This window comes from Lineus longissimus, chromosome 6 (assembly GCF_910592395.1).
Source record: "Lineus longissimus chromosome 6, tnLinLong1.2, whole genome shotgun sequence".
Lineage (NCBI taxonomy): Eukaryota > Metazoa > Nemertea > Pilidiophora > Heteronemertea > Lineidae > Lineus > Lineus longissimus.
In genome coordinates this window covers 19,252,044-19,272,185 of record NC_088313.1, presented here as the reverse complement: position 1 = coordinate 19,272,185, position 20,142 = coordinate 19,252,044, and the positions used below count along the sequence as shown (strand labels likewise).

At 41.2% G+C, this 20,142-nt stretch overlaps 1 protein-coding gene across 1 annotated transcript; it reads left to right on the top strand.

The window, feature by feature from the left end:
• The first annotated feature begins 123 nt into the window (after positions 1-123).
• Positions 124-19,464, top strand: LOC135489832 (DNA polymerase lambda-like). Its single transcript, XM_064775390.1, has 8 exons — positions 124-1,097; positions 1,183-1,263; positions 1,418-1,525; positions 1,680-1,988; positions 2,205-2,373; positions 17,207-17,298; positions 17,916-18,077; positions 18,610-19,464. The coding sequence occupies exons 1-8, from the start codon at positions 195-197 to the stop codon at positions 18,715-18,717; spliced, it is 1,932 nt and encodes a 643-aa protein (XP_064631460.1). The 5' UTR covers positions 124-194; the 3' UTR covers positions 18,718-19,464.
• The last annotated feature ends 678 nt before the right edge of the window (positions 19,465-20,142 follow it).

Genomic DNA, 20,142 nt, shown 5'->3' with positions numbered 1-20,142 from the left:
GCCATTCACACCAGGCTTGGAAACTTCCTTTTTTACTATGATTTTTATTGTGACACCCTGTATATAGTAAGCTATGACGCTATATTTAGTTCCTTTGGCAAACACTAGATGTCTCTCCGTCGTTTTGTTTATTTTCTAAAACATTTCGCCTTTCAAAATTTAGTGTTTACAAAGAGATCATTGATGTTACAACCATGCAGAGGGGCCAGGATAAAAGAAATAATAAAAAGCGAGGCAGGGACGACGTGTCTGATGAAAATCCTGCCGGAAAACGCCAAAAACAACCCCAAAACAAAAGTGACAGTAGACCCAGTAGTGTGAATGTACAGGGTGTTCCATGTATTGGTAGTGGTGCTGGGGTCTTGGACAGCAAATCTGGCATATTCTGTGGGTTGAACATTTTCATACTTGAAGCCGGCATTGGTAAGACTCGACGTGATCTTTTTGGCAAACAAATAAAAAAGAATGGCGGTGATTTCATTGCAAAGTACTCCAATTCGGTGTCTCTGTCGCACATTGTTGTTGATGAAAAGATGGATTACGATCGTATGTGTAACATTTTAAAAGTAGATGTCGTACCTGAGGCCATTGTAGTTGTCAAGTCCACATGGATTAGTTCTTGTCTCAAGGTGAAAAAGTTGATGTCAGTTGAGGGACACGAGTTAAGAAGGACACTACCAAGGACTCGTTCAAGTGCAACACAAAATGTTGGGGCAAAACCAAAAATTGTCCCAAAGGATGAAATACCTTTTAAATTTTCAACTGGGTTTGGGGATAGTGAAAGTAAACCTGAAAAGTTGGAAGGCAAGGAACCTGCAGCCCTTGTAGGAGTGGTAGAATCAACTTTTGATAAGCTGTTGCAGAGTGCTGATTTAATCGGAGAGAACACTGATGATAGCGCTTCAGATGGTGATGTTGATGAAAAGCCAAATGTCCCTGGTAATGTTCAAGGCACAAAGAGTTACCAGAAGAAGGCGACTTCTCAAGACAGCGATCCAGAGAGTGACTATGTTCCGAGTGGGGATGAGGATGAACAAAGTGCTGCAGCTAGTGGCTCCGATACAACTCCTCATACTTCTCCACTGAAGAATTTTCCAGTAAGTTTTGAAGAGCTTGAGACTTGAGGCAGAAGTAGCACTAAATAACAAAGACTATGTGATCATGAAAACTTCTCTTTTCCAGACTGGGAATTGGATTTGCTCTATGTCCTCCAAGGCTCCCTTGAATGTGAACCACAATGAGCATGTCACTGCCAAACTGGAGGTAAGGAAGCAAAAAACTTACATCCGTTTTGACAACATTTTTCATCTTGTTGCTGGCCCTCTGTTTGCCTGAACTTACATATCATATCATGTTCTGAAAGCTTCTTTTATTTGAATGACATGTCAGTAAAGTATTGTCTCTTCTTACTTTTTAGCAAATGGCCACTCTTTACCAGAACACCAATGACAAATGGAGGGCGTTTAGCTATAGTAAGGCTGTGACTGCATTGAAAAGACACCCGAAGAAAATCACTACTTGGAAGGTAGTAATCCTTGTTTGTATCTGTTAAAAACCTCACCAATAGATTGCTGTTCTTATTGACAAGATCGCAATTGATTTTAAAAATAAGAAAAGAGTGGGTCATGTTGGCCCACCACTTTAGTAGCTTAACATACCTTGAACGTTCTCTTCTGCAGGAAGCCAAAGCTATACCAGGAGTCGGTGCAAAACTTGCCGATAAAATCTGGGAAATTGCTGAGAGTGGAGAACTTAGAAAACTGAATGAGCTCAGTTCAAGGGAGGATGTCACCACCATGAGCCTGTTTATGAATCTTTGGGGAGCTGGGCCAACAACAGCCAGGAAGTGGATGCAGATGGGCCTGAAGACTCTCGATGATCTGCGAGAAAGAGGTGATTTAACCAAACAGCAGAAAATCGGTTTGGCTCATTATGACGACTTTGTTGAAAGGATGCCGCGGGAAGAGGCTGGAGAGATTGAAGTTCAGGTAGGTGTACTTCTAGTCAGCTTATTTCCAAGTTAAAAGGGACCTCAGTTCATTTCCATGCCAAATCTAGAGGTCTCATGAAGCTTGAGTCAGTTATTTATCATGCTATGGCAGGCCCGTTTGTCTGGCTAAAAGTAGTTCATCTGCTTCTACTGTGTATTTACAAAGGTCTTCGTCTTAATGTTTCTTTTCTTTATCCCAAACACCATATCTTAGGTAAAGCGTGCGTGTCATGAAATTGACCCTGGTCTCATTGCCCAAGCCTGTGGCTCATACCGACGTGGGAAGGCCACTTGTGGAGATGTCGACATCCTGGTGACTCATCCCGATGGCAAATCACATCGAGGTGTCTTTGGGCAGTTATTAACAAAACTGAGGGACGAAGGTGATCAAATTTATTTTCAATCTTTAGTTGTCCCATAAATTCTGAGTTGTGACCATCCATTAAACGTTGTAGGTACATATTGTGTGTCTCAAGGCCGTGTTAAGATTAATAAAGAAGTGTCATCACAAGCTTCAATGTTTCAATGTCATGATTGGGGGATTCTGATCATGGGAAACATTGATATTTATGAATGGCACCTTTTCCATTCATAAAGTCAAGGAACTTCCTCATCAGACCTTCCTGGTTGACAAAAGACTTGTACTTCTTCACATGACCATCAGATGGCGATAGTGTTGAACTTATTGTTACTGATTGCATCACAAAGCTTAAAAATTGCAATTTGTATAGACACTCCTGCAGCAGTACACACAAAAACTTTCAGAATTTCATCATCAGTCAGCTTTGTATGATGACCAAAATCAAAATGGATTTTGTCAGAACATTGCACATGCAGAATAAAGAATCTTGTCACATGTTGTTCTCACTGATGATAATCTGATTGAAAAACACCAATTTTATTCAATGAAGATTCAGAAGGCCTCATCAGGAAAGAAACCTTCACCTACTACAGAATAAAGTACCGGTACATAACATAAGGCACAATTTGCGTCACCCTTGCCACAAATAATTCCTTGCTTTACCAGTAAATCTGATGACAAGCTCTGTCAGTGTTTACCTGCAATTAGCATGATTGGTTTGTGATGTCATTCTCTTGCTACTCCCGTCATCTCGGTACCTGGATGCGTGATACACAGTATGCTCAGGGGACCATTATCGCAGTCAGAGGTGATGGCTATTAATTGTTGGCGCTGTTACATCAATCAGTCACACCTCGGGTTTCAAGAAGAAGTTTTGTGAAGCATTTTATGTAAGTAAGTCTATTGGAACTGGGTGGTGGGTGGCTGCGGTAGACTGTTTACAAAAGTATGTGCCTTTGCTGATATATAAAGCGGGGGAGGGGGACAGGGGTGGGGGTGAACTGACTCGCATTCAACACTCTCTTTACTCCGATGGGGCAGAGCCGCCTCTTTCATCCACCGTCAATAGTAGCAAGCAGCCCCCAAACAAACAGAGGTAAATATGACATAGTAGCAATCGGGTAGAGATGTTCAAACATGGTTGTGATGTCACCAAAGTGAAAATCGTCATTCTCGTCGTGGTATTTCCTACTTTTTATCGCAGCGCCATTTATGGTGTGAAAGCGATTCAGTTGCGTCATAGTTGCCCTAGTCCTGAGCTCAAATAGTACTATTTTAGATTGCTGGTAGACATTAACAATTAGCTTATACTCTTCTTGTTATTCTCTTCGGTTCCGTCTCTCACCCAACACATTTTCAATGTGCACTGAATATACATTTCAACATTGTCATTATGTACACAGATATACAAATACTATAGTATATACCAAGTTTCCGGCTAATTTTCATGCATTACAACTGCACTACAGGGTTTTCTATGACTGAACTTCTGTCATCCTGAGCCACCAGTAAACATTACAAATGGCGTACCCCTTTTAGGTCTTAATACCAGGTCCTAGATATTAGAAGTGCTCCTTTGAGGATGATGCCAATGACGGCTACATCCAGGTTATCCAGATAATTCTTTGTGAATTATAATATAATTTCCAGGACCACAGCAGTTGAAAGTCTTCACCATAATATTGCCCGGTGGGATGTCTTTAGGAAAATCTAATTTCCTGTAGCTAAATTTGTTATTGTCTGTCATGATGTCTTGAAAAACAACAGTCTGGACCATTTTGGACAAATCGCTTTTGTTTTTGAATAACATTTCCTATGACAGTATTACAGTGTCAATAAGCATCATCATCTTCACACTCATTGCGAGAGTAACTTAACCACCTGTGACTTATTTGTGTGTTCCATCACCCTGTCTGACTGACCCAGAGACATTTTACCTTATAAGTCGTGGTCCAGTCAATCCACCCAGGATGATGTCACTCTAAGCTGGCCTAAATCACACGTGGTTGATATACAGTTGCAATACTTGATCATCAGTTAACACAAGGTGAAATACAAGTACCTCTAGCCCCGGAATTTTATTGTCTTTCCTTGAATATTGACAACCTTCTTGATATGGTATAATATCCTTTATCAAATCATAAGGGCTCTTGATAAGATGGACCTTGGCTAACCTTAGTCCTGGGACTAATGAAGCGTTGTGCGAAGTAAGTAATGGCTTTGATCATGTGAACTAGGAACAGGGTTGTAATCTTAGTCTTCTTTTTTGGACATTTCATTTCTTGGGTCTTTATTAATACTGAGAAAACTGATGCTTGATAGAAGTTGTCTAGCCAGAAATGATGTAGTATGAGTTACGGCATCCTGATATAACTTCTCGATATACGAGGTAGCAGTAACTTATTTTGTCACAAAATGCTTCCAAGGAGTTTTGTTGTACAGCACTTTTCGTCCTGACCTCTGACATGTGGATAGTCATCCTCTGACACTGCAGATGGGCATTCATCGATAAACGGATGGGTAGTCATTCAACTGACGGATGGATATTCATCTACAAACAGAGCTGACGGATGGGTATTCATCTACAAACAGAGCTGACGGATGAGTATTCATCTACAAACAGAGCTGACGGATGGATATTCATCTACAAACAGAGCTGACGGATGAGTATTCATCTACAAACAGAGCTGACGGATGAGTATTCATCTACAAACAGAGCTGACGGATGAGTATTCATCTACAAACAGAGCTGACGGATGAGTATTCATCTACAAACAGAGCTGACGGATGGATATTCATCTACAAACAGAGCTGACGGATGGATATTCATCTACAAACAGAGCTGACGGATGGGTATTCATCTACAAACAGAGCTGACGGATGAGTATTCATCTACAAACAGAGCTGACGGATGGATATTCATCTACAAACAGAGCTGACGGATGAGTATTCATCTACAAACAGAGCTGACGGATGAGTATTCATCTACAAACAGAGCTGACGGATGAGTATTCATCTACAAACAGAGCTGACGGATGAGTATTCATCTACAAACAGAGCTGACGGATGGATATTCATCTACAAACAGAGCTGACGGATGAGTATTCATCTACAAACAGAGCTGACGGATGAGTATTCATCTACAAACAGAGCTGACGGATGAGTATTCATCTATAAACAGAGCTGACGGATGAGTATTCATCTACAAACAGAGCTGACGGATGGATATTCATCTACAAACAGAGCTGACGGATGGGTATTCATCTACAAACAGAGCTGACGGATGAGTATTCATCTACAAACAGAGCTGACGGATGGATATTCATCTACAAACAGAGCTGACGGATGGATATTCATCTACAAACAGAGCTGACGGATGAGTATTCATCTACAAACAGAGCTGACGGATGAGTATTCATCTACAAACAGAGCTGACGGATGAGTATTCATCTACAAACAGAGCTGACGGATGAGTATTCATCTACAAACAGAGCTGACGGATGGATATTCATTCACTAACTAGATCATTGAAGTTATTCCCGATCATCAAGAATTGATTAAAACTTTTCAGTCAGTCATGATTGAAATTATACTAGTGGTAATATCACAAGACGAAACGTATGTAAAAGTTTGCAATATCTACACTGAGGTTGAGGGTAATATTGCGCGATCAAAAAGTGTTATGTAATACATCGATATAATTGGACTTCTATTGACGTCACAGGCAGTTCGATGACCAGACCTGACAGATATAACTATTTCACACATTTATATATGATTTAATCAGTCTTTCTTTATTGAAAGACTCTTATTCAATCAATGTTCAGAGAGACGACGCGCTGATTCGTCGCAGTACACGTTTATTAGATCATGAGTTTGGCAGTTGGGTGCGGTTTAGTGTTATTTCTTGTATAGCAAGGACGTTTTCATCACATTGAATGGCAGTCAGTAATGATCTGGATTCCGGTCAGTGTTGGGCCACCAATGGTCACGTTAATACATGTAGCCCCCTATACGACACTTGCAGTTTATGGTTTGGACCGGTTCCATGATTCGCAAAAAGTCGTGTCGGCAACCCGCGCACAGCGCGGGACGTCGTATAAACCTGCCAAAACGGTTTCCCGCCTAAAACGCTGTGGCTTTGCCGCTCCTAACCTTTGGTCATTCACTGTTGAATAAGAGCAAAAATGTAGTCGCATAACCCATGTATATCAGGTCAAGATATCTGTTCAACAATGATTGCGGGAACTCTTTGTCAATGTCTTACTGGCAATTTGATGATAGAAAACGACGCAAAGTGCGGGTAGGATCTTTACTTCCCAAAGTTTTAACAACAATTTGGCTGAACTGAGTAGAAAACTGATGTTTTAATTGTGTATTAAGTCTGGTGTAGATTAATCATTCGATGCCGTAAGGGAAGTGCTCATCTGATCTATTTATAGAAGTGTTTTTCCTAAATGTGAATTTTGGGGGTATATGATATATACTACCGGTAATATCGTTGCCGTACCCCTATGAAAAATGTCTATAGAACTACCATGACCTAGATATTCATGATATTATTGGAAAACCCTCGTTCTGATTGGGCGCGATTGACGTCATCAACGCATCATCAGCTGGCAGACGATCATGACGATAAGCCGATAAATAGGCGCGCGTCCACGACAGCTGACAATAGACATTCAGAGCTGATAGTAAGAGCACACTAAGGCAAATCAAACGTCCTTGCGGACTTTGTGAGTGAATTATCGGATTATATACTTTGTAAACGTTAGAGGAAGAATTTATACGAATTTTCTCATCGTCGGATGTCGAAAGTTGAAGAAACGAAAATGCTTGACACGATGACGGAACAGCAAGTTGCAGCGGTAGCTGGTTCGGTTGTTGCAAACACGCCGCCACATTTGCGTCGCCGTCGGAACGCTGTCGCGGACATCTTCCAGGACTTGAGAACAGGTGAGATAGAGTACTTACACAATATGCCCTGCAAATGTTCGAGAATCACCACGGAAACACAACGTTGTGAAAATGAACAGTCGTCTGCTTCAGACTGCGTTCTTGACGATTCAACGCACGATTGTGATAACGAGGCGTCTGCTCAACAGAATTTGGAAAATGATAGCGTTCTGTCTTCGCAGAGGTACAGGGTGCGACGAAATGGCCTGGCGAACATTTTAGACCCCAATAATACAGGCAGAGTGTTCAATATTTCGGAAAATAACCACTATTGTGTTTGAAATGACATTTACTGAACGCTAAACCAAGAATCGTATCTAAGGATATTTCTACGGCGTTGGTACTAAGGTAGTGGGGCCTCGGAATTGGAGACTGGTTTCGATTTCGCTTTTACAACATTACTAACTTGGGAAAGGAGTCACGTTTTGAGAACTTGGTCACATTTTGCAGAGGAGATGGATGATGACTATGTCATTTAGAGAAGAGATAACGATGACAGTGATTGGATACCTGTGGAGGAGGATTGGTATTAAGACTTGCTAGTGTTGTCTCCAGATGTGACTTTGTTCGAGGAGAAAACCTGACTCTGCGGTGGGGATTGTTCCCCGTGTTTTGGTGCTATGAACTCTTTTATACTTTTCTGCTGTAAATCTGTTAACTGTTGCTACATGATTGTATAGGACGTCAGAATAAAGTAAGCAGTTCAAACTTGATTTGGGAAAGAAAGCTTTTAAAACTTGAGAGAAATCTGAACTTTATGTAACTTAATCTGACCTGTGTGGTTCCTGCCTATAGTCCCATTTAAAACTAATCGGAGGAGACAGAGAACTATAGGGAATCTTCGGCCTATCAGTATAATTTTCATGTCGTTGAGCAGACTTTGATCTGTATTTTTGATCATTGTCCAAAAGTTTGATCTCTAGATTTGATCGTAGTCCTTGAATGATAATCTGCCATAAGTTCTTCTCTTTAAGAATTATCCGTACCGGTATATACCTAGAAATCTTATATGAATTGCACATTCTTCATGGGCCTACCGTGTTTTCTACTGTGTTTTCTCAGTTAAGTGAGCCAGGGGTTCATTCCTCCATCAATGATGTGGTCAAATCTGCCATAGTTTATACTGAATACCTGGCTATAATTTGTATTTCCATGATGTACATGTATATTACTCATAGGATAGTTCAGAGTAAAGACCTTGGGACAGGTTTAATTGAAAATACACAGTTCAGGTATACTCATCTATCAAATTACGTGCTTCTGAGGGGCTGGGTATAGGCTTTCGCCTGAAAGTGGTTGGCCTAGATATTTTGCAATTCAAGTAGTTTTGGCATATGGCCCACTAGAATAATCATACTGTGAATATGACTCAGCTGAGTACATACAATGTAATGATAGATATATGTTATGTATATACAGGAACGCTGGTAACCGATGGTATGAAAAGTATGTTTTAACATTACCAGTTCTCAACTGTCATTCTCCCGCAGGAGACCTTTCTTTCGTCCCTAGGCCATGCAGTCGGTTCATTCAGCGTCCATAATGTATAAGATCTGCTGCTGCAACTCCACAATTTATTTATTCTTGCTTCTGAAATGTGAAATATTGTATTGTTTTTATGTCCAGAGGCATTGCATTTCAATGATGAATAAATTTCTAATGTTTGATAGATTTTTGCCTTTGACTCCGTCTTTGTTGGATGTATGAAATATGGCAAGGCAGATGACAGTTGAATCCAGTCAGGCAGTGATCTACAGGGTGTCCCTTGTGCTTGGCCTCGAATATCAGATTCAATGTTACCCTATGTAATGTATTCCTTGCCGAAATGGTCAAAACAAAGTAAGCGACTGACCAACTTGGCATCAACTTTTACTTGGTGCTATGTCCTTTAGTTTTAACTAAAGCCCTTTGGACTGACACCAAGTTAAATTTAATGTAAGTTCAGTGATAGTGTTCTGAATAACTGACTGAAAGACTATACAGGAATCATCTAATCGCGAATTGGGACTGACATGTTTCTCAGTGCTGGGTGGAACAACCCCTCCCCCATGCAGAAAGGAAGGTTAAACATCATCCTGTGTATCAAGAATCAGGTTTACTTGGCCCTTGCATAGAAAGTCATGATTTCTGAAAATTCAGACAAATCTAATAACTGGAACACCTCACTACTGAGGAAGTATATTCTAGATCAGAATATCCGGAATTCAATTGCTACTTGGCCCATTTCAGTATTCTTGTGCAAACATTGAATCCGTGGAAGAGGATGTGGGGTGTTATTTTTAAGAAACCTCTTGTTCCATTCTGTTCACCACCATTGTATAGCTGCTGGAAGGATGTCCAGCAGCAAAGTGGGGCGTCCTTGACACCATCATACCCTCTGGACTTGTCTGAGTTGGACAATGGTTTATTTCAAGAGACAGTGTCGTGTCCCCTGTCGACAATACCACTGCTATTCGTGGGTTTGTATTCTAGACAGGGCAAGAGCTGTGGCGAGACATTTTCAGTCTCGGCACAGTCGGAAACGGCAGGTAGTGTTCAACTATTCACCCCACACAAGAAATAATTTCAAGAGATTTACAGCTATTGCAAGAAGATACTGGAGATAACAAGACAATGGAGGCACCTTATACCACCAGTGGGCTCTGCATTATTAATCTATGGACATAATTAATACCTCTCTTGCGGCCCTTTTAGACCGAAAATGCAGACCGAAACCAGAGTCTTTGAAAGACTCTGCCATAACCGAGGCGACTTAGGTCTAAGTTTTGGGTAATGGGTCATAAATGTTATCACCTCGTTCATGTGTCTTTGAGATTTGATTTCGGAGAATCAGCCATGATTTCTCACCAAGGAAGTTTTGAGAAGGGTTTTCCAGGTTAGAACATGATGAAATGCTATTCATTATTCAAAAGTTGATCTCTGGAGGATTGACTTCAGCGGCTTGAAATGGTGTCAATGGTTCTGGTGTAATTGTGGTCTAACGAGGCCAATTATTGTTTGATTTGATTTATAATGAGCATGATGTATGCCTTGTCAACGTGTATGACAGAATGACATTTAAAGGCTCTTTATCCCCCCCCCCCCCCCCTCAACCATTCAAATGTTCCACCAAAGTACAAATGTATACCAAACTGCTTCCTGTTACTTCAGCAATAGGTGTGGCTCACAATCACCATCGTGGTATATCACTGGGTTGCAGACAAACGAGAGTCTGTGGTGTTGCATTATAATTTCTATTTTAACCAAATTGGTCACAACCACAGTGGTAAGTTCGCTTTAATAGTGGAAAAATACTGATTTTGTGTGGCTGCGTGATCTTGTAATTTGTGGGGTATGGGATAGGCAAAGTTGGGAAACCCGTTTCATCAGGTATCGTATTACTTCAGTCACAACCTAAGATATATGGCTATTAACTATTTGTGTCTTTTCAAAAATAATGACTGGGGAGGTTCTTGCCTAGGTTTCACACAATCCGCATTAAGGGATATGAGGCATCTATTTAGAGCAAGTGTGTATTCTGTGAGGTGTGTACTGAATCTGTCCTTTAACATTGCAGAATAAATCATACTGAAGCGCATCTAAATTTCCGTATTGTTATATCCCATTCATAACCATCTCGTGTGACAATACATAATTATGTCGGTAGGATTCATGATGAATGTCCTTAACCATTACCATACAGTTGTTCGTAGACTTAGAGGGGATATAATCATAAAGGCTGTCATTCATTTGTTTAAGGAAGGAAATCTCTCCAAGGTGGCCTATGACACCACTAATGGAAGGGCCTTTGGGGCTGACAGCCATTCTGATCAAGACATGTATGATACAAAATGTAGAGCACTTTCGTTCCTCAATAATCAATCTCAACAATAGGTACTAAAGTACACGATTCTCAAGATTGCTCGAAATGGGTCTCGGGACACAACTGATCAATTCAATCAAAACGAAAGCTTTCATGCTTTATCGATAGAGTGACCAAGGTCTTTCATCGTTTCTATTCTCTTCAAATTCGTGATTCTCTAATCATCATAAAACTTCTCTGAAGGTGGTTTCTGGGTCACAATAACAGCTTGATATCTCTTTCATAGACATGTTTGATCCAGAGAATAGCCGGAAGCTCAGAATGTCTTTCATTTTATACACTTTATTTATGTCTGTCCTTTAAAATTCTACTTTTATTTGTCAGTTCTTTAAGCTATAGAAATCAATTCTTCTCTTTATTCGTGACACACTCAGCGGAAGTTCTTTTGAAGTTTGACATCTCAGGAAATCACTATATGACTACGGTATATCTTGAGTTGTGTGCTGCCAGATTTCCTTGAAATTCTTGACTCTCACAAATCAGTGGCTTGAATATCGATTTGTATTCAGAACCCAATGCCTCTCTTGGCGCTCAGGAAATAATGGTCCCTTTGAGAGCCATTAATAGGGAAGACTTGGCCATCATGATGGTGTTTCATGGAAGAGGGGTTCAGAGGAGTGAATTGTTTCATTTCCTGCAATACTTCAGACTTAGGTAGAAGAAAGAATGTATGAAGTCTTTATTCAATTAGCTTGGAACAAAATAGATTGTGCACTTGACGGGAAGGGTGTCCTTCTTTGAGAGATTTTGGCTACACAAGGTTCCACTGTCCTGAAACAGCCCCCCCCCTCAAGGCTTCGACCTGTAATCTTCTAAAGAGCAACAGTTGTGATTTATTGTCCTGGCATAATCTTTTAATGAGATTGGTCGCTTTCTTTCCATTTTCTTGACTGTGATGAAGAGTAATTCATATTCTTTCTGCGTCACTTTTATCACGGTGAAGGGGAAAGAAGCTGCGCTGGGTTTATCTTAGTGCAGTGAAAGCGATTTCATTCTTTGAAACAGGTAACCATTACCTGTTATACTCCTACCTGGCTGGGAGTTGGGTTTTCCTGTGTAGGCCGATGCATTTCGTGCTCATACCATGCGTTCCTTCACAAACTGCACTGGTTTTCCCCCAAAAAGTTCACTGTATCTATGCCAGAGGCAAAAAGGTTGATGTTCTCGGTAGAGTGGTGTGCAATACTTTATAGGTAAAGTTTTTCTTCCACTGATGTTATCACACTGCTGCTGGTATTCATCACATTTCATAGCAAATTGCTCTGTGTGGTTTGCCACAGTGGTGCTTTATTCTTCCGTGAATTGCCAGTATTAGGGGCTGGTGGGAGTGGCTTCAGTGAGTGAAAAAGATATAACTCATGCCTTTATTATTTTCCCCTTAAAATCACCGCAAGGACCTTTTCTGACCATGTCATCCAACCTTTCATAGTCAGTACCTCAAGTCTCCCCGCCCCTGGCCTTGATTCAGCAAGAATCACTGAGCAGCTGAGGCTAAAAATGCAGTTACTTTTCCATCCATTCGTCATGATCTTGACATATTCCTTGGAACTAAATGTGATCTTTTGGGGATACATCAATTTGTGTCCACTTACCATCGGAATTACCAGCTCAGGTCCATTAGATTTGTAACTGGTTGGATAGTATGGCTGAATGATGCAAATGTGCTGCTATGGCAGAATGGTCCTTACCTCATGGCCATTTGTGGTAGGCAATTTTTGGTTATCTACACGGAGTACAAAACAAAAGGGACTTAATGTCTTCCGCCATGTCCGGAATTAGTGCATAGTGGTGGAGTTACCATCTATTGATCGGCCCTGTTGATCTAAGACCATCACACAAGCCCCGCGAAAACGAGCGTTTCTTGTTGCTGCGACTTGCGATCGAACCATTGCAACAGCGTGAACATGAAAGGCGTGTCCTTAGCATTTCTTCATCACTTGATTTTTTTATCTTTATCTGTTTTTTGCTGAGTTCGAATTCCCTCTTAACTGCCAATAAAAGGTGTTTACTATCTAAATTTTCCGTCCTTCAATAACACTCGGCTTATTGTAATGAATACGGTAAGCCGCCTGTCCCGGTGGAATAGCTTTACCAATTTTATCTCGCTGATATTTTGTCTGCACAATCGATTTGTTCTAAGAAGGCGATATCTTGGTGTTGATGTTGGCGCTTTTTATTCCCAAGGGGCATAATGTGATTAGTTTTGTGTAGCACGTAAACATTTAGCGGGAAAATATAATTTGGGTAAATCTTCTGTTGACTTCTTGACATCACGAAGGCCATGACACTTCTTACGGGATCATCCGTAAACATCAGTGTTTTTCACAGTCTTGACTGTTTCTGTTTTTCGTATTAATAAAAAAGGATAAAAACCCAGTTCATAACGAGTGCGTGGAGAATATATAAATTTTAATACTTGAGGTGTTTACGAATACAGTTGCGTAGGTCGGGTAGGCAATGACGATGAACACGCTGACGGGTTTACTGGTGGGGCATAATGAAAAGGCCATTCACTCCGTGCAGCGTCAGTTAATAGAGAGATATGGGGATGATCAAAGTGAGGATATCGATGGTGATCATGCTGAAACCATATAGAGGTGTATGGTTGTTATAATAGTAGGCCTATAGTGAGAAGTCACATTGTTTTGTTCTAAGCATGTCGATATATCTGCCTTGTGCGTCAATCGCATTTATACATCTAAAAGCAGATCCTTGTGCCTTAAAAGGCAGCTAGGCGGGATAGTGAGGCTCCAAATTTGGTGGTCCAGTGGTAAAACTGTCCTGGTCCAAACTTGAATAGAATCCATTGTATTGTTAGACATTAGAGACAACTCAGCAACTGGCTTTATTAGTCTCCCTGTGAGAGTTTGCTACCATTTACACATCAAAAAACAATTTGTAGAATGTCTGTACATTTCCTGATGCATATCAGAAGCACCTTCTATGCATGCACTCTGCAACGACATCCTTAAAGCAAGGCCGTTGGTAGAGAGCCACACCAGTACTTTGTTCTATTCGCCCTATCCTTAACTTTTGCATGACTGAAGATAATTGCCATCGTCACATATTCATCACACTCAGCAGTCTTATGGCTAATTTCCTTACTGATCACCAACAGTATGATCAGGGAACCAGCAGGACGCAGGAGGGCTAAATTGACATGAGCCTGCTCCGTGCGTGGCCGAGTTAGCTGTTATTTGGTCATCCCCAATCATTGCACGTTTGTTGTTAGAAGGAACAGGCGACGCAGTGTTTTTGTTAAAGTAATTGCTCAGCTTGTTCAAATTGCATGATGGGTGTTCTGACTTGCTTTCTTTTTATCTACATAATACGTCTGATGCAATCTGTCTGTGAATCTGCCTTTGTATTGATTAGAAAGAAACGAGTAGAGACCTCATCAATAATATGAATATTTCATAGGAATAGCACCCTCTAGTACACACGCAGCTTATTGCCTACGTATACTGAAATAATTGATAAGTGTTGTGATGCAATTCGATTGTCATTGACGCTTTCTCCCCTGGAATCTGCTGTATTGAACTGACGATATCGATTATAACGAAACTAGAACTTTACATCAATAAATTCAATAAGATTTCTGGAAACGATAGACAAGCCTGATGAAGTGGTGTGTGGAGTGCATGCATTTGACCACTCTACAGAATTTGCTTGAGAAAAGGTTCGAGCAAGTCTATTGCGGCCCTGTATAAACCAGTAGATTCGATTGGGCGCCGTGTGTGTGCGGCTCTGTGTGTTTGGGAGAGGATATCGATTATTGGAAATTCATAGATGTTGTCCCAGAGCGTAAATATTTGTTTCTGCCTGATTTATGACAATGAGATGAAGGGTATAGAAGTAAAGCCACCAGGATCACTCAGTAGAATGAAATTATCATTAATAAAGATGTGTGCAGTTTAGTTTTTGGGAAGCTAGCGGTGATTGGAAAATGTGTTGTACTCACATTGATCATGATAAATGTGAAGGTTATGATAGAAAAAAATCCTGCATGATCAAGATGAACATGGTGTGATTTATCATTTCCTTTGAAAATATATCAGCGTACACAGAACCAGTTCCTTTTAAAATAGGATTTCCGATAATGGCTGTTTGCACTTAAAAGATCCTACAGGCCACCAAGCACCCCCCCCCCCCCCCCCCCCTTATCAGTGCAGAAAGTGTAACTGAGCATTCTTCCCAATCAATCATATGCATCCTGGCAACAGTGGTTTACCATACACTTGTACTCCGCCACTCGATATTCTGTGTATAATAACGTTGGATTATCGAAAACCTGAATATCAGAATGATACGTATGTGGATAATGAGAAATGTATTGGCACCAGGTGGTGAAATTGATCAGGAGTGCTTCATGTTTGGGTGTCTCCAAAGTACTTAGTCACGGCTGCATCAATTGGCATTGTGAGCACCTCCTTAATCATGCCTGGGAATGAGTCAATCTGAGAGCATGCACCTTCTGAATATGACTGATTATCAGACTGCCCATTTCTGCCTTTTCTCCTTGCTGTCATTGCCAGAGCAAGGAAGTCATTTTTCACATGTAACGTCCAGTAAAATGGCTTGAACCTCACCCTGATAGTCCAGTGTTTTTTCAGAGTGAATTGGTATGATAACTGCCCGGTTTTCCTTGTTGTCGCTTGGGCCAGGGCATGTCTTCTCTCTGGCCCACCAATTATTGCATTGCCCCATCATTCAAAACTACCACATCATCATGTCTAGAATCTCGACATTGTTGGTGATAAGTCATTTCTAGTAGGTTGTTGTTCGTGTATAGGCACCATCATGAGAACTTTCGCTGTGCCGATATTGTAATTTGGTGATGGCTTGAACCAGACGCCCCCACCACCAGACAAACCAACACCACTAGAAGTAACATTTCTAACTGCAGTTTTTCCCATTATCATGTCTCGGTCTTGATCGATACTGTCTCATTTTTAGATTTATTAGTGCCCACAAATCTTGCAATTCTTTCATAAAGGTCTGCTGTGGAGGGGCTTCGGTTAACTAGATTCATAATTTTGGGGCATTCTGTGGGCGACCGTGAGATGTTGAAAGCATTGCCAACGCTATTATTGCCACTTGTATTGCCAACGCTATTGTTCCGAGTCTTAAAACAGTTTCATCAATGACTAAGATTATGGTGGAGTCACCTTGTCATCGACTTTTGGGCAGGAGGGGTGGATCTCACTTGGGATCTCACCATTGTCCTCCTTGATAATATCCAACCTGCACCAGCTCGACCCATCAGCGTCATATCTAGATGCTGGTGTTGAGTGATAATTGGTCTGAGTAATTTCTCATGTACCATACTCCCATGTATCGATCTTTTGGAGTGCGACAAGTGCACGTTGTGGTTTGGTCAGTCAAACCCTACAAGGAATGGTGCATCGCACTCCGACCAAAGTAAAAAGGAGCTGCGGTTGTGGGTCTTCAGGCTAGCAGTCAAGACGTCCCTGGTTCGATTGAACCCCACTGTCACTGTGGACTGGTCTCTTTATTTGCCTCACATGCCTCACTCCACCTGAGCTTGCAATTTCCCCTGATTTCCCTACTCCCGAACAACAAAACAATCACCGTTTCTCAGTTGCATATAACTTGGTGTTGTTTGTTGTCGTGGTGCTGATAATCTCCTGACATTACCAATCATGTCTACATCCTGTTATTAATGGTGATTGGTCTGATCCCAATTTCTCTCTGATCACCTTTTGATCTCTATGGAAGCTGTTAATGGATGTCCAGCGTCTGGCTTGTTGGACGAATTTGCTTTAACTGTAGTTCTCGGGAGAGGCAACGTGTCTGGTGATCTTCACCCCCAAGAGTTTTTGCATGATGTTGGCATGAAATTTTTGTTCTTCCATATTCTTCCATGTTCTGAGTCTTTTGCTCAAAAGGCTACGTGCCGCAAATGCTGTGTTGAACTTATGCCATAGTTTACCATGGTGCGATCCTGTCAAGGTTCTCTTTTCCTTCAAAGGTGATATCTGCTTCTCAAAATGTCTCTCCCTTTTTCTCCTTTCAGGATTTATAACTGATGATTTGGTATCGCATGAGCAGGACGGCAACCAGAAAAAATACCTTGGAGTCTGTAAGCTTCCTGGCGAAGGAAAAAAGGTAAGGAATTACCAGTCTAGCTGTTGTGTAGACCCCTCAATGTATTGACATTGCTAGCTTGACAGACAGCGCGCATCTATGGGCGGAGGTAACGGAGGCAATACCGCTGGAAGTTCGGTATGTTCCTAAATATACCCCTAATCACTGCTGATCTGGGCTATTGTTTAGATTTGCTGATATGATTCTTAAATTTTTGAGTGTTGTTTTCTTTTTATCGACTGACAGCTTGATAATAGAGGTTTGAGTTATGTGATACCTTCAATCAGTGCACTATTAATCAGTCGTCCTTGGACTCCAAACCTAGTAACCCGTCACCTATCATGTGATCCCAACTGGTGTCTTGTTTCTGTGCCAACAAGAAATAACCTCTCCAAATCATGATGAATGTGTGCATGTACTACATTACCAAATGTATGAAATCAGTTTGTAGAATGTATAGTGTTTTGTACCCCCCCCCCCCGTATGTTGCTTAACGTGGCTGAGTTGCATGGGGGTTTTCTGAGACACTCATGAACCATTCTGTCTCAATAGTGCCACCCTGGCATTATATCAAGAAAGTGTTCGCTTATACGTATATAACCAAGAAATTTCCTCAGTGAACCTTTGGTCGTTTTCAGTACCGGCGCCTGGACATCATCGTCATCCCCTACGATGAATATGCCTGTGCTCTTGTCTACTTCACTGGCTCCGCCCATTTCAACAGATCATTGAGACACCTGGCGAAGAAAAACAGCATGTCTTTAAACGAGCATGCCCTGTGTGTAGGAGTGGTCCGTAAGGTAGGTTGTCCGATACCCTATGGAAGCACAGGGGGTTGGTGCGCCCTTGCCTCTTGTCGTTTGAAGAAGAAGAGGACGTTTCATGGACTTCATGAAAGAACTACGCTATCGCCATCTTCAGGGCAAGAGAAGAACTAAAAAGACCGCGAAATACCGTTTGGTCTTTTCAGTTCCTACTTTGCCCTGAAGATGGCGATGGCGTAGTTCTTTCATGAAGTCCACGAGACTCCGACAACCAGCTTTGGCCACGTCGATCTACGTGGTTCGGCGCTGAAGGTGTTAATAGTGGATGGTCGATTCTTTCTGTCTTCGCTTGGTTCTCTGTAATGTAGGCTGATGCCAGACATTTGAGTTTAAGAATCACCTCTAAGGTTTGCAAGTTGAAGACAGGATATTTATGGTCATAAGTAACACAAAACAGATAGCCCAAGGTTATGCATGTCTTCCTAATCATGCCAGTTATGTCTTTCACAGAATGCGGGCTATGGAAGGTATCAAGTTTCAAAGATAATATGTGCTCTTCCTATTGCAGGGTGGAGAAAAGATCCACAAGGGGACATCTGTGCCAACCCCTACGGAGGAATCCGTGTTCAAGCACTTTGGGTTGAAGTACAGACCGCCTGAGGAGAGGGATCATTGATATTTTCAAGGAGAGCTGTCCAAGTTGGAAGTCGACTTTGACTAACTACAGTACAGGGGCCGAGATTCTGCTGCTATCTACCAACTGATGTAATACGGTAGATTACTTTAGCAGATAAGATTAAATTAGATGATACTAATCCTGTTTCAACTTCTCTCTTTATCAAAGTGTCGGAGAACATTTACTCCCTCGATATTGTAAATTAGTTCAGTCTAGCAATGGTGTTCAGTAGTGGATTGTTAGTTGAGCTGAATTCACCAACAAATGATTTCTCCAGGTTCCAGGCTGTTCATTTATTAGGACTTATTACCAAGAATTCATAAACGACTAGTATTGTTTTATAGCTTCTTATGATTTTCTGTTGTATGTATATAGAGTGATATGCCAAAAATTCTGATTTGCTTCTGTAAATGCGTAGATTTATTATTATCATTTATATTGTGTATGTTTTAAATTTTACTGAAGTTTTACAGAAAAATAAGTGTAAATAATTAGTCCGCACCTTGAAGTTTATCAAGTTAATTTTACTTAGCTTTTAATCTTATTATCAGCCGACTTTTCCAACTTTACATGACATACACAAGGCTATTTACAGATTTGTTTTTGGAGACCAAAGGTACCTTACATGTACTTTACAAATATTTTATTGTACAAAAGGAAGAAATATGAATTTTAAATGTAAATATGACGATACATAGATGCATGTCTTACTGTATTACATTTACATATCATCATACCCTCCTCTATAGCCCATGAAATAGTAATAAAAATGTATTCTAATAGTATAGTTGGTCATATTTATTTTCATGAATATCAAGTATAGATGCAAATGAGGCCTTTCCACAACCATGACTCATTGTACTTGATGGCTTGAGGATGATAAGGACGAACACTTGAAAAATCCTCCATCAAATTCCCCCCCCCCCCCCCCCGGCTGAAATGGTCTGGTTGTGACATTGTCCCTGGCTGAGTCCTCCAATGGTCTGGTTGTGACAGTGTCCTTGGCTAGTCCTCAACTGGCTGAATGGTCCCAGTAGAGCCTTGGCACAACCTGAAGAAATATGATGCACTATACATGCTTCCCGAAATTGTTGGCTTGCATTGGAACTAACTTTTTCCCCCTTGTCCGTCATTAAAGGCATTCAAGTGTGTTGGTCAACCATGACTATCTCCTTTGTCCCTCCACCATAAGGCCTAGTTTCCCATGATATGGTTCTATCTGTGGAGGCCATTCCCGCCAAAACTAAGAGAATCCTTCGCTCCCTGGACATTCTATCCAGGGACATCACACTGACATAGCCTAGGCTACGGCAACATTTAACCAGTTGCACATGATAGGCAAGGATAGGGCCTAGGCTATAGATCCATGCACTTGATTGGTAACAACGTTTACATAACGTAGGGATAGTGTCGGCCGTCGTCATG